Source organism: Sturnira hondurensis, unplaced genomic scaffold (assembly GCF_014824575.4).
Source record: "Sturnira hondurensis isolate 20B ecotype Veracruz unplaced genomic scaffold, ASM1482457v3 Scaffold0020601, whole genome shotgun sequence".
Classification (NCBI taxonomy): Eukaryota; Metazoa; Chordata; class Mammalia; order Chiroptera; family Phyllostomidae; genus Sturnira; species Sturnira hondurensis.
Window position 1 is genome coordinate 2,461,060 of NW_028093232.1, and position 13,458 is coordinate 2,474,517.

The window sequence follows — 13,458 nt, forward strand, 5'->3', positions numbered from 1 at the left end:
CTCAGTTCATCCTTGGACCCAGCTACCTCTGCACCAGGCAGCCCTTGGTGCCTAGCCCTTCCCTCACTGGGATTTCCTGGTCTCTCATTAACACTCCCAGTGTCTCACCCTCCATGGAGGTCAGAGCCCTCACCTCCATGGTATGTGTTTTCCCTGAGGATGTCTGTCCATAAGCAAATATGGTGCCATTGTAGCCAGCAAGGACATCTGGAAGAGATGGTGGAGAAAGAACACTGGTGGAAAGAACTGGGGTAGGGAATAGGGAGCCTGAAAAAATACCTTTGAGAACTACAGCCATTACCTTTGACAATCTGCATGGCACATGCATGGTAAACTTGCTCCTGAGTCGTGTTTGGGGGGAACACACGGTCAAAGACATATGGCTTCCCCTGGAGTGGAAATAGAAGACATCAGCAGGCAGGGTGCAAGGGAGAAGAAATACTGAGACCTCATCCAGCAGCCTGAGCAGACATTTGTTCTTCAGCCATCCACGTACATGGATGATGACTGGGGGGAGGGACACTAGAGAGAGGAAAACACAATTTAGTGTTGACAGCAAGGGTTGTGCCATTGAGGAATGTCACACAGTGAGACTGTGTGAGGGGATCTCAGTCTGGGTGGGATGGTTTAGCGTTCCAATACCCTGGACGCCCTGCCCTCGGAAACCAGTAGGATAGGACAACAGGGCTGGCCACGGGCTATGAAGAGCACAGAACAATTCATTAACCTCAAAAATCTACCCCAAGTTAAAACCTACCTTCCTCTATAGATCTATTGTGTCCTCATATGGAAGGACTTTTGGGATATTTTAAGTGAAAGATGCTAAGTTAGGGATATATATATATATATGTATATATGAGAAAATGTTCCCTATTGTGTAATGAAATATACATATACAGAGCTGCTGAGCTATTATGGAAACAAGCTCCTTTTAGAAAGGATTACATAAAATCATAAATATGGGTCTCCCTTTAAGGAATTGTAAAGCAAGCCTCTCAGACCTACAAGTACTTTGCTTAATTCAGGTAACATGGTATAAATCGTGTGTGCTAATAAGAATGTTAAGGATACAGCCCTGGCTGGCGTGGCTCAGTGGATTGAGCGTGAGCCTGTGAAGCAAAGGGCCGCTGGTTCAGTTTCCAGTCAGGGCACATGCCTGGGTTGGAGGCCAGGTCCCCAGTGGGAGACACATGACAGGCAACCACACATTCATGTTTCTCTCCCACTCTTTCTCCTTCCCTTCCCCTCTCTCTAAAAATAAATAAAATAAAATATTAAAAAAATAATGTTAAGGATACAAAATACTTACAACTCAGGGAGTCAAACAAAGACTACATTTTATATCTAATCACACCAAAGGGAAGATCTCTGGTGAGATTAAATGAGACCATGCTTGTTCTCCATCATGTGACAAATTTCTCAGTCATGTTTTCCTGTCATTCAGTATCAAGAGACTATATCTTAGTCATCAAATTGTTTGACAACAGAGTCCATCTTTACCCAACTGAAGTGCAAGCCGCTAGGTCTATGGGCACCTGAGTTTGGGGGACATGTTTTAATTAATTAAGGAAAGTCACACAACTGGGCTAGAGCTGGAGTTGCGCATCTATACATAGAATTTTTTTTCTAGAAGGAATGACACAAAAGTATGAACAGTGGTTATTCGGGGGACAGAGACTGAAAGACAGAAGGCTCTCATTTTTCATTCTTTATTCTAGATTGTTGTCCTTTTAAAACCATGTTTAATATTATATTTTTAAAAATTGTAAGGTCAAAGAGGGTGAAGCAATAGTGCATTATCTGGTTTCCTTCTTTTTACTTCTTTGCCTAAAGGAAAATAAATATTATTTTCTAAGATTAAAAAGATTAGAAAACTCGGGCTTACGGTGAAAATCTACCTGAAATAGTTAACTAGTCTCTCCGGCGAAAGGCTGTGGGGCCCCAAACCAGAATCCACCAAGAGAAAGAGGTTGTGAAGGCGCTCTCTGCAGTGAAGGGACTACTGTACATGGATAGCACCTTTTAGAGGACAATTCCATTAAAAATTTAAATGTCGGTGCTTTTGTACTTTGTACCAGCAACTCCAGTGCTAGGTATTCATTTTACAACACTTGCTAAAGCACTGAAAGATGTTCGCTGAAGAGGTGTGTATTAAAGAAAAACTAGAAACAATTCAAACACCCATCAAGACCTTGGTTTTGGCCCTGGCTGGTGTAGCTCAGTGGATTGAGTGTGGGCCTGCGAACCAGAGGATCGCGGTTCGATTCCCAGTCAGGGCACATGCCTGGGTTGCAGGCCAGTTCCCTGCAGGCCAACTCCCAGCAGGGGACACACAAAAGGCAACCATACATTTATGTTTCTCTCCCTCTCTCCTTCCCCTCTAAAGATAAATAAATAAATAAAATTTAAAAAAAAAAGACCTTGGTTTTGACCTCTGTATTCTGCCCCCATTAAAATAAGTCAGGTTAGTTCCCGTATATTGACATGTCTGAGATCGACTGTCAAGTAAAAACATAAAAACAATGTATATAATGTGATTATATTTTAAAAACAATGAATATAATGCATATGGATAGAAGACTTCAGAAAAATTATATGAGAGACTATACAAAGGACTGTTCGTGGTGAAAATCACTGGAGAGCAGAATGACAGGGATTTATACTTACTACATTTTTTCCTGTGATATTTAAATGTTTTACAATGACAACATATTATATTGCTTTTAAATTAACAATATGTAGATGATGTTATGCCCTGGCTGGTGTGGCTCAGTTGGTTGGAGCACCATCCAGTAACCTAAGGGTTTCCAGTTTGATTCCAGGTCAGGGCACATGCCTAGGCCGAGGGTTCAACCCCAGGTCCAGTCAAATACAGGAGGCAACTAATCGATGTTTCTCTCACCTCGATGTTTTTCTCTCTCTAAAAGCAATAAAAAAAATGTTCTTGAATGAGGATAAAAATATGTATAGATAAATGTAATTACATGATGAGGTATATTAAGCTAAAAGGTGGTTTTAAAAATAGTATCAGTGTAAAAATGTATAAAGAATGATTTCATTTCTGTTAAAAAAGTATATTTTCTATATCTTGCATAGAAAAACGTGTTAACAAAGAGTATCCTTGGAGAATGAGATTTTTAGATTTCTATTCTTTTGGATTTAGATTTTAAACTTTCTTTATTTTTATTTAATTCTTGTTCAAGTACAGTTTTCTGTCTTATATTCCCAGCCCTGCCCCCTAGATTTTAAACTTTCCAAAAGAAAAATACAAAATTTTTAAATAAGAAAATTAAAAAATTTTAAAACAACAACATTAATTTTCTTTTTTTTAAATCCTCACCTGAGGATCTGTTTTCATTGATCTTTTAGAGAGAGAAGGAGAGAGAGACACACACATTGACATGGAAAACATCGATTGGTTGCCACCCTATATGCCCCCCGACTGGGGATCGAACCCGCAGACTTCTGGTGTATGGAACTACGCTTTAACCAACTGAGCCACCCATCAGGACAAGACATTAATATTCTTACTATATAAAAACCTCTCATTAATTAGGAAGAAGAACACAAGACTAAACATAAAAATGAATAAGAACTAGCTACTAACAACAGAAGAAAAATACAAATTGTTCATTAAACATAAAGATGTCCAAAATTTCCAAAAAAAGGAAAATATAATGGTAAAATCAGTGTTCACCTACCAAAACAAAAACTTTACTGTTATACACAGTGCAGATGAGGGTTCAAGGACGTATAAGAATAATAATGGGATGCTCATTCCTTGAAATGAGCATCCTCGCTCATTCTTTTCTGGTAGGACAGTACACCCAAGCAAGTTTTATAGGTGCAAATCAACAATACATAATCAAGATCACGGTTCGATTCCCAGTCAGGGCACATGCCTGGGTTGAAGGCCAGTTCCCAGGAGGGGACACACGAGAGGCAACCATACATTGTTATTTCCCTCCTTCTCTCCTTCCCTTCAGCTCTAAAGATAAATAAATAAAATCTTAAAAAAGATTGAGAACCTATAAAAAAAGATAATAATCAAAGACTTGAATTGTATGTATCCACTGACCCAAATTTATTTGTAGCAAATACTTAGCTACAAGAATGTTTACTATCACCCTGATTGCAACCACCAGAAATTTAAAACAACTCAAAGAGTAACATTTAGGGGACTGGTTTACATTAAAAAGTGATGGAATTATGGTATGTGCATATATTTTATTCCTTTCCACTACATAAAATGATGTCATACTAGAATATCAATAAATCTCAAAAACGCATTGAGTGAAAGAACTCAAACACAAAGAGCACATACTGTATTATTCCCTCTACATGAAATTCAGGAATGGACAAGACGTATCTATAGTGATGGAAGTCGACATAGCAGCTGCCTGGGAGTGACACTGACAGGAAGGAGGCACAAGGAACTTCTCAGGGGTGACAGAAATGCTCGAGATCTCAGTCTGGGTAGTGGTGACATGAATGTCAAAATATGTTATAAAACTCATGCAGCTGTTTGCATTAAGTGTCCTCACTGTATAGAAACCTCAGGAAGTGCTATCACGAAACATAAAATCATAAAATAATGTTATAATGGCTCTTAAAATATGAATGACCTGGCTGGTGTAGCTGAGTGGATTGACTGCAGGCCTGCGAACCACACGATCGCTGTTCGATTCCCAGTCAAGGCACATGCCTGGGTTGCAGGCCAGTTCCCGGCAGAGGACACACCAGAGGCAACCATACATTGATATTTCTCTCCCTCTATCCTTCCCTTCCCCTCTAAAAGATAAATAAATAAAATCTTAAAAAAATGAATGAATGCACAAACTCATTGTTAGTAAGAGAAATGCACAGTAAGACTATGAAATACAATTTGAACTTATCAAAGTGGTCAAAACAAAATAGTTTGATAGTGCACTGCATTGGTGAGGGCATATGTAAATTGGGCCAACTCTATAAAAGGCAATTTGGAACTAACTGTTAAAAATTTATTTTAATCCTCGCTAGAGAATATGTTTATCAATTTAGAGGAAGGGAGAGAGAGGGAAAGAAAGATATCGATTGTTTGCCTCCTGTACATGCCTCAACTGGGGATTGAATCTGCAACCTAAGTATGTGTCCTGACAGGGATGGGACCTGCACCTTTCTGGTGTATGGGATGGTGCTCCAACCAACTGAGCCACCAGGCCAGGGATCGCTCTTAAATTTTTAAGTGCATACAGGTTATAACCTACACTTCCAAAAATTTATCCTACAGAAATACTGTACAGACCCTGGCTGGGCAGCTCAGTTGGTTAGAGCATTGTCCCAATACATCAAGGTTGTGGGTTCGATCCCTGGTCAGGACACATACAGAATCAATCAATGAGCCCTGGCTGATGTGGCTCAGTGGACTGAGCACTGGCCTGTGAACCAGTTCAATTTCCAGTCAAGGCACATGCCTGGGCTGCAGTCCAGGTCCCAGGTGCAAGAGACAACCAATCCATGTGTCTCTCTCTTTTTTAAAAAATTTATTTAATTATTTTTCAAGTACAGTTTTCTGTCTATTACTCCCATCCCATCCCACCCCCCAATCCATGTATCTCTTGAACACTGATGTTTCTCTCTCTCTCATCCCCTTCCCCTCTTTATTTTTTTTAATATTTTATTTATTTATCTTTAGAGGGGAAGGGAAGGAGAGAGGAAGAGAAACATCAATGTATGGTTGCTTCTTGTGCATCCCCTGCTGGGAATTAGCCCTTGCGGGGAACTGGCCTGCAACCCAGGCATGTGCCCTGACTGGGAATCGAACCGCGATCGTCTGGTTCGCAGGCCCATGCTCAATCCACTGAGCTACACCAGCCAGGGTTCCCTTCCCCTCTTTAAAAGTAAATGAATAAAATCTTAAAAAAGAATCAACCAATTAATGCATAAGTGGAACAACAAATTGATGTTTCTATCTCTAAAAATCAATAAATAAAAAATAAATTTCAAAAAGGAAATGCTGTACATATGCAAAAATTATACATACAAGTTCATTTAACTGTTTGTAATAGTAAATGATTAGGACAACCCATTAGGATAACCAGGTTCATCAATGGCATAGCCCTATAACAAATTACACAGTTGCGAAAAGGTTGTCTGAAAATATGATAGTTCTTTACATGCTGGTATAACAGGATCTAGGAGACTCATGGTTGGGGGGGGAAAGCAAGGTACAGAACAACATGTATAGTATGCAACCCTTTGTGTTTAAAAAATCATATGCATTTGTATATGTATTTGCCCATAAACATATAGTACAGGTCCACAAAAAACAGTGGCTAGGAGAGAGAGGTAGGAAGGAGGCTTCCTTCTCATCGTATACTGTTTTATATCATTTGAATTTGTCACATGGGCATGTGAGACATTCAAAAATTAAATATCTAAAAAATAAAATTATGTAAAACATTTGGTAGTCAGATAGTCATATTTTGTTACTAAAAACAGATTATAAAACAATATTTAGGCCAAAAACCCACTCAAACAAATACACTCAATTGTTAACAGTGTTTAGGGAAGGGGCTTTTGACTGACGTTTAGTTTCTTCCTTGTGTTTTTCTTTGTTTTTAACTTTGTCAACAATTAAAATATACTAGTGTGGTAATCAGATTATGTTTAAGCTTATTAAAGAAAAATCTACCTTTTGGTTAAGGTTTGAGTGAATTTATGGGTTATTCATAGGACTTTTGTGGATGTTCCATCCTTTATACCACTACAGTCATTACACTTCATTAGAAAGAATAAAATCCTTATTACATAGAATAAAATCATTGTGTTACAATAAACAGATTTAAAGTGGCATTGATGCTCCTCCTCAGTGGTAATATCTTTCTTTTCTTCTTTTTAACTGAACCTTGATTCCTGAACTGTAATATAACTCAATGTTTCTTCCATCCTCTGGCCAAGAAGTGGATATAAATCACCACTGGGTGTCAGCCCCAAGACTCTCACCTCCTCACCAGCGAGGTGTACACGTGCTTTCAAACCAGGCACGCCGCCAAAGGGGACTGACTATAACTCTCAAGGCGACCTTGGTGCCCCACCCAATCCCCCCCCACCCCGCCGCATCCCCATCCCCTTCTTCCCTTCTGGGAATAAAGGCGCCAACTCACCCACATACGTACACACTTATTCTCATATTCTTTGTCTCTAACACTCCCAGTGAAAGGATTCCACATTAAAATGGAAGGCGCTCTCCAAGTGCTGAAGGCATTTATTGCCTGAGGAACCCCTTCTCCTCAGCATAGGAGAGGAGGAAGAGACCAGAGAGGGAGGAAAGGTGGCATTCTCAGGACTGTGAAGATAAAAGATGCCCAAGAAGCAGAAATGGGTGCACTTCATAATCGCACAAGCAGGGAAAGCCACGGGTTATAATTTCAGGCTTCTGGGAAGGCTTGTTCCCACTTCCCCACTCTTAGCTGGGCCCCCAAGTTCCAAGTCTAGCTCTTCACTTCTTTATCTTTAGATTTTTGTTTCTGTTAAAGTGTATGTTTCTTTTAATTTTTATCGATTATACACAGCATAAATTCATTTCATCAGAACTTTTTATGAGAATAACTAGACCACTGGTTTTCTACTTTTTCTGCCTTTAGACTCCTCCCATCACCATTATTTACATCTCTTACTAAGTAATTGACACCTAATTATTTGGGTCAGACTGTAGTATGTTGGGGGGGGGGGTTCCTGTCAGAATTTGAGGGAGGAGAGATATGATTAGCAAAAACCATTTCTCTAAAAAAAATTTTTTAAGGTTTTATTTATTTATTTATCTTTAGAGGGGAAGGAGAGAGGAAGAGAAACATCAATGTATGGTTGCCTTTCATGCATCCCCTGCTGGGAGTTGGCCTGCAGGGAACCTGCCTGCAACCCAGGCATGTGCCCTGACTGGGAATTGAACTGCGATCCTCTGGTTCAAAGGCCTGTGCTCAATCCACTGAGCTACACCAGCCAGGGCTAAAAATTTTTTTAAATTATATTTTATTGATTATACTGTTGCAGTTGTCCCAATTATTCCCCCTTTGCCCCCCTCCACCCCAGCACCCCCCACTCCCTCAGGCAATCCCCACACCATTGTTCATGTCCATGGGTCATGAGTGTAAGTTCTCTGGCTACTCCATTTCCTATACTGTACTTTACATCCCCACAGCTATTCTGTAACTACCTATTTGTGCTTCTTAATCCCCTCACCTCTCCATCAATTCTCCCCTAGCCCCCTCCCATCTGGAAACCTTCAAAATGGTCTCCATATTCATGATTCTGTCTCTGTTCTTCTTGTTTGCTTAATTTGTTTTTTAGATTCAATTGTTGATAAATATGTATTTTTTGTCATTTTATTGTAGTTTTGATTTTCCTTTTTCTTCAATAAGTCCCTTTAACATTTCAAATAATAATGATCTGGTGATGATAAGCTCCTTTAGCTTTTTCTTATATGGGAAGCTCTTTATCTGCCTTTCAATTCTAAACAATAGCTTTGCTGGGTAGAACAATCTTAACTGTAGGTCCCTACTTTTCATGACTGCGAATACTTCTTGCCAATCCTTTCTAGCCTGCAAAGTTTATTTTGAGAAATCAACTAAGAGTATTATGGGAACTCCCCTGTAGGTAACTAACTTCCTTTCTCTTGCAGTTTTTAAGATCTCTTTTTATCTTCAACCTTTGGCATTTTAATTATGATGTGTCTTGGAGTGGGCCTCTTTGCATTCATCTTGAGACTTTCTGTGCTTCCTGGACTTGCATGTCTACTTCCTTCACCAAATTAAGGAAGTCTTCTTTCACTATTTTTTCAACTGGATTTCCAATTTCTTGCTCTTTCTCTTCTCCTGCTGGCACCTCTATGATGAGAATGTTGAACCTCTTGAAATTGTCCCAGAGACTGTTTATGCTACCCTCATTTTTTTAAATTCTTTTTTGTGGCGGACCCTGTCCAGCAGAGTCCACCTGTTGTGGCTGACGACAAGAATGAATACACAGGTGACAACAATCCTGTGGAGAAAAAGGGAACAGGCACAACTACTCTCTCAAGGGGAGAGTGCCTATGGATGCCTCGGCCACTCCCTCAAGAGGGGAGTGCCCCAACCCTTGTCTAGACAGGCTTTTATTGTTTTCCTGGGGTCTTACATCAGAGAAAGATTTATTACCTATTACATAGAATATTATTGTCTACATTTTAGGTAAATCAAGGAAATGAAAATAACATGCAGAGGGGAATGGCGTTGAGCTGATTAGCTCTGTCCTTGGGAGAGCTTACACAGGCTTTGGACATTACCTTGAAGATAGACAATACACATTTGCTGTTTTAGACCAGGGTGAGGGAATTTTAGCAAGAGCAAGCCATAACAATCTGTAAGTATTTTCTAGGCCTAATTCCCACAGGAAAACTCGGTTTGAAGATCTGGCTCCTGCTCACCACTTCGCTTCTGTAGGTTTTCCACACAGAGCTGAGTCACATTTGCCAGACCAAAACAACCCGGTCCCCTACACTTTTTTCTTCTTGTTGTTTTGATTGGTTGCTTTTTGCTTCCTTATGTTCCAAGTCATCGATTTGAGTCTCAGCCTCGTCCACTATACTGTTGTTTCCCTGTAAATTGTTCTTCATTTCAATTAGGGTATCCTTCATTTCTGACTGAATCTTTCTTATGCTGTTGATATCCTTGAGCATCCTTATAACCAGTGTTTTGAACTGTGCATCTAATGGATTGTTCTACCTCCATTGTGTTTAGCTGTTTTTCTGGAGTTTTGATCTGTTCTTTCATTTGGGCGACGTTTCTTTGTCTCTTCATTTTGGCAGTCTCCCTCTGTTTTTTCTATGCATTAGGTAAAGCTGCTTGACTTCGTGCCTTGGTAGTGTAGCTTAATGTAGTAGGTGTCCTGTGGGGTCCAGTGGCACATCCTCCCCTATCACCCAAGCTGGGTACTTGAGGTGTGCCCTCTGTGTGGGCTCAGTACACCCACCTCTTATAGTTGAGCCTTCGTTGTTGTTGGCGGATCAATGAAGGGGATTTACCCAAGCCAGTCAGCTGCAAGGACTGGCTGTGACCACTGACCATCAACCTCGGCCCTCCATGGAAGATCAGCCGTGCAGGGGCAGGGTGGTGGTGCTCTGACATGGTCTGTAGCTGTCCACTGGGTACACTGGCCCTGGGTTTCCTGGGTGCTGCAGGTTAAGGTAAGCCCCCATCTATATTTTCCTGGGGCCACCCTGTCTGACATACCTGAAATGGCTGTTACTTGTGCTGGGCTTGGAGATTCACAGACAAAGCCAAGCTGTGAATCTAGGCTGGATGCTGCTAGTGCCAAGTCTTCGGCTCACTGAGGCCAGCTGTTGCTTGTTTGCTCACACAATTTGGGAAGTTGTGAAGCATGAGCCAAGACCAGCCATTCATATGGAAAAGTAGCTTGGGTGGGCCTGTAAGTTGTGTGGGGCAGAGTCTCTGGGGATCTCCAAGGCAGATCAAACACTGTTAGCCAGGTTTGTGGCGTCTCAGATATGGCACCTGCTTGCTGGCTCTGTGGGGAAAGGGTTTAGAAAAGGTACAATGGCCTCTGCTTGTCTTCATGCCAGACACTTCAGTTCCTCACTGTATGCCACTGGTGCTGGGGCTCAGAGGGAGTTAGTCTGAGTAGGTGAGTCCATGTGTGGGTTCTTTAAGAGGAACTGCTTTTGGATCCAGCAGTTTCTTCCACCGGCTCAGTCCCTGCTGGTTTTTCAGCCAGAAGTTGTTGGGACTGCCTGGCACTGGAACCCTGGCTGGGGGGCCTGGAGTGGGGCTGGGACTTCCTGCCCTGAGAGATCCCTTCTGAATTTTAAACTACCGCATGTGGGCGTGGGGCCAGCCCACTCTGCATCTGTGCCTCTCCTACCAGTCTGGATGGATGTGGTTGGTTTCTTTAATTCTGTGGCTGTCAGACTTCCATTCAACTCAAATTCTGACAGTTTTGAATGATAGTTGTTCTATACTTAGTTGTAATTTAATGTTGTTATGTGAAGAGGTCAGCCACGTCTGCCTATACCAGCATCTTTACTGGATGTTGCAAAAGCCATTTCTTTTTTAAAATTTTTTTAATATATATATTTTATTGATTATACCATTACAGTTGTTCTATTCCCCCCTTCACTCCCCTCCACCCAGCATACCCACTCCCCTACCATTCTCCCCACCCTTAGTTTATGACCACGTGTCTCAAGTTCTTTAGATTCTATATTTCCCCTACTATTCTTGCCCTCCCCCTATCTATTTTCTACCTACTGTCTATGCTACTTATTCTCTGTACCTTCTCCCCCCTTCTCCTCCTCCTACTCCCCTGTTGCTAACCCTCCATGTGTTCTTCATTTCTATGGTTCCACTCCTGATCTAGCTGTCCTCTTGGTTTGCTTTTGTTTTAGGTGTGGTTGTTAATAACTGTGAGTTTGCTGTGTTTTTAATGGTCATGCTTTTTATCTTCTTTTTCTTATATAAGTCCCTTTAGCATTTCATATAATAAGGGCTTGGTAATGATGAACTCCTTGAACTTGACCTTATCTGATAAGCACTTTATCTGTCCTTCCATTCTAAATCAGAGCTTTGCTGGATAAAGCATTCTTGGATGTAGGTCTTTGGATTTCATGACTTGGAATACTTCTTTTCAGCCCCTTCTTGCCTGTACGGTCTCTGCAAAAGCCATTTCTAATGCTCCCCCTCAAACCTCTGCCCCGACCACTCTGAAGCCTGGACCACCATGTAGTTCGAGAGATTCTTGAGCACAGAGTTTCATTCTAAATTCCATTAAATGCAGTCTCTGGCTCATAGGATGGTCTTTGTGAATATTCATTTAACAGATATTGGTGGAGGAAGGGAGCAAGGAGATACTACAGACCTGGATGTTTGGATGAAACAACCAGTAAAAGGGGAAAATGGTAACCACTTCCTAACTGTGTCAAAGGCTAATTTGTGGGAAGATGGTATATATATAAAATACTAATAACATCTTACTCATTGTGAGTTTACTATGTACCTGTCTCTATGCTAAGCTATTTATATATGTTATCTCATTTAATGCTCACTTTAATATCCTAGCTTTTAGGATGCTTTAATATCTCATTTAAAGCATCCTAAAAGGTAGGAACATTTATTATTTCACTTTATAGGTGCAGAAATTGAACTTCAGAGAGGCAAGGCAGCTTCTCCACAGTCACACAGCTGAGACATGGCAGAGCACAGTTTCGAACCCAAGCCAGCTGATTCCGGACTCACACCGCCAAAGTGACCTGCAGCCAACACTGTGTTAGATCCTCACCGCCGCGTTCCCTTACCCTCCCCCACATAGCCCTCCCTGACCACTTGGATATCTCTCCTAATGTTTCCAGGCAGAAAGAAAGCTCTCTATCCCTCCCTTTCTCTAACGACAGCCTCATTTTTAGAAGTTTGCAGTTCTCTCGCCCACCTCCAGTTCTCCCTGGGGCACCTCCGTCACCACCTCTACCTCCAGCAATCCAAAGTCCCGTGAGCTGGCACAATGTCAGAGAGGAAGACTTGAGAGATCAGAAACATTCGAGGAGCCCTGGCTGGCGTAGCTCAGTGGATTGAGTGCAGGCCTGCGAACCAGATGATCGCAGTTCGATTCCCAGTCAGGGCACATGCCTGGGTTGCAGGCTGGTTCCTTGCAGGCTAACTACCAGCAGGGGATGCACAAAAGGCAACCATACATTGATGTTTCTCTCCCTCTCTCCTTCCCCTCTAACAATAAATAAATAAATAAATAAATAATAAATAAAGAAAGAAACATTCGAGGAGACCCTCCTCCGAGGAGGCGTGTCCCTGAGACCCATCCTCTCTCCCACCGACAGCAGCCCAATAGCTCCTCACAGCCTGCCTCAGAGAGCCTCTCTGCAGACTTGAAGCCCAGGACTCGCTGTTGTCCTTTAACCCTACTCCCAGCCTCCTGCTTGTCTCCTCATCCTTTGGTGTCTCCCAGCACCTTTCTGTAGTTTTCCATTTTGTATACCAACTACAGCTAATGGAACACCCTACAATTAGGATCCAAAGACGAGCAACCTTTCAACCCTCAGTAAAGTGCTTTGTATAAGCTGAACTTGCCATCACCAAACCTGATTTCCATGGTGACACCCCTGGGGATTGTTGCCATGGTAATGCTGAAGAGACACCGGCCACAGTGAACATTACCTCCCCTCTCCATTTTCGTTTATGAGACTCCCCCAAAGCTAAGGGGAGAAGTGCTTGGTCCCTATCTTCAGATATCACAGGAATCCCTGGCCACCCCAAGCAATACTGACTCTGCTCCAATAATCCTGCAGGTCCGAACCTAGCTTGAGGTACCAAATGATTCTGGGGTTTTGCCTCCTTAAGAACCCAATTAACCACTGGGAAACCCGAAGGAGGTAAAATTTAGTGGATACGTGGATGAAGGAGGGAATGAGGGACAGAGGGA

The 13,458-nt window shown here is 41.8% G+C and overlaps 1 protein-coding gene across 1 annotated transcript in view; it reads right to left on the reverse strand.

Moving 5' to 3' along the window:
- Nucleotides 1-13,458, reverse strand: part of KIF5A (kinesin family member 5A) — a 34,190-nt gene that overhangs the window by 17,678 nt on the left and 3,054 nt on the right. The window contains exons 2-3 of the mRNA XM_037030142.1: nucleotides 302-389; nucleotides 134-207 (exon numbers count right to left, since the gene is read on the reverse strand). Of these exons, the coding sequence (XP_036886037.1) occupies nucleotides 134-207; nucleotides 302-389 (162 nt within the window). The remainder of the gene's footprint in view (nucleotides 1-133; nucleotides 208-301; nucleotides 390-13,458) is intronic.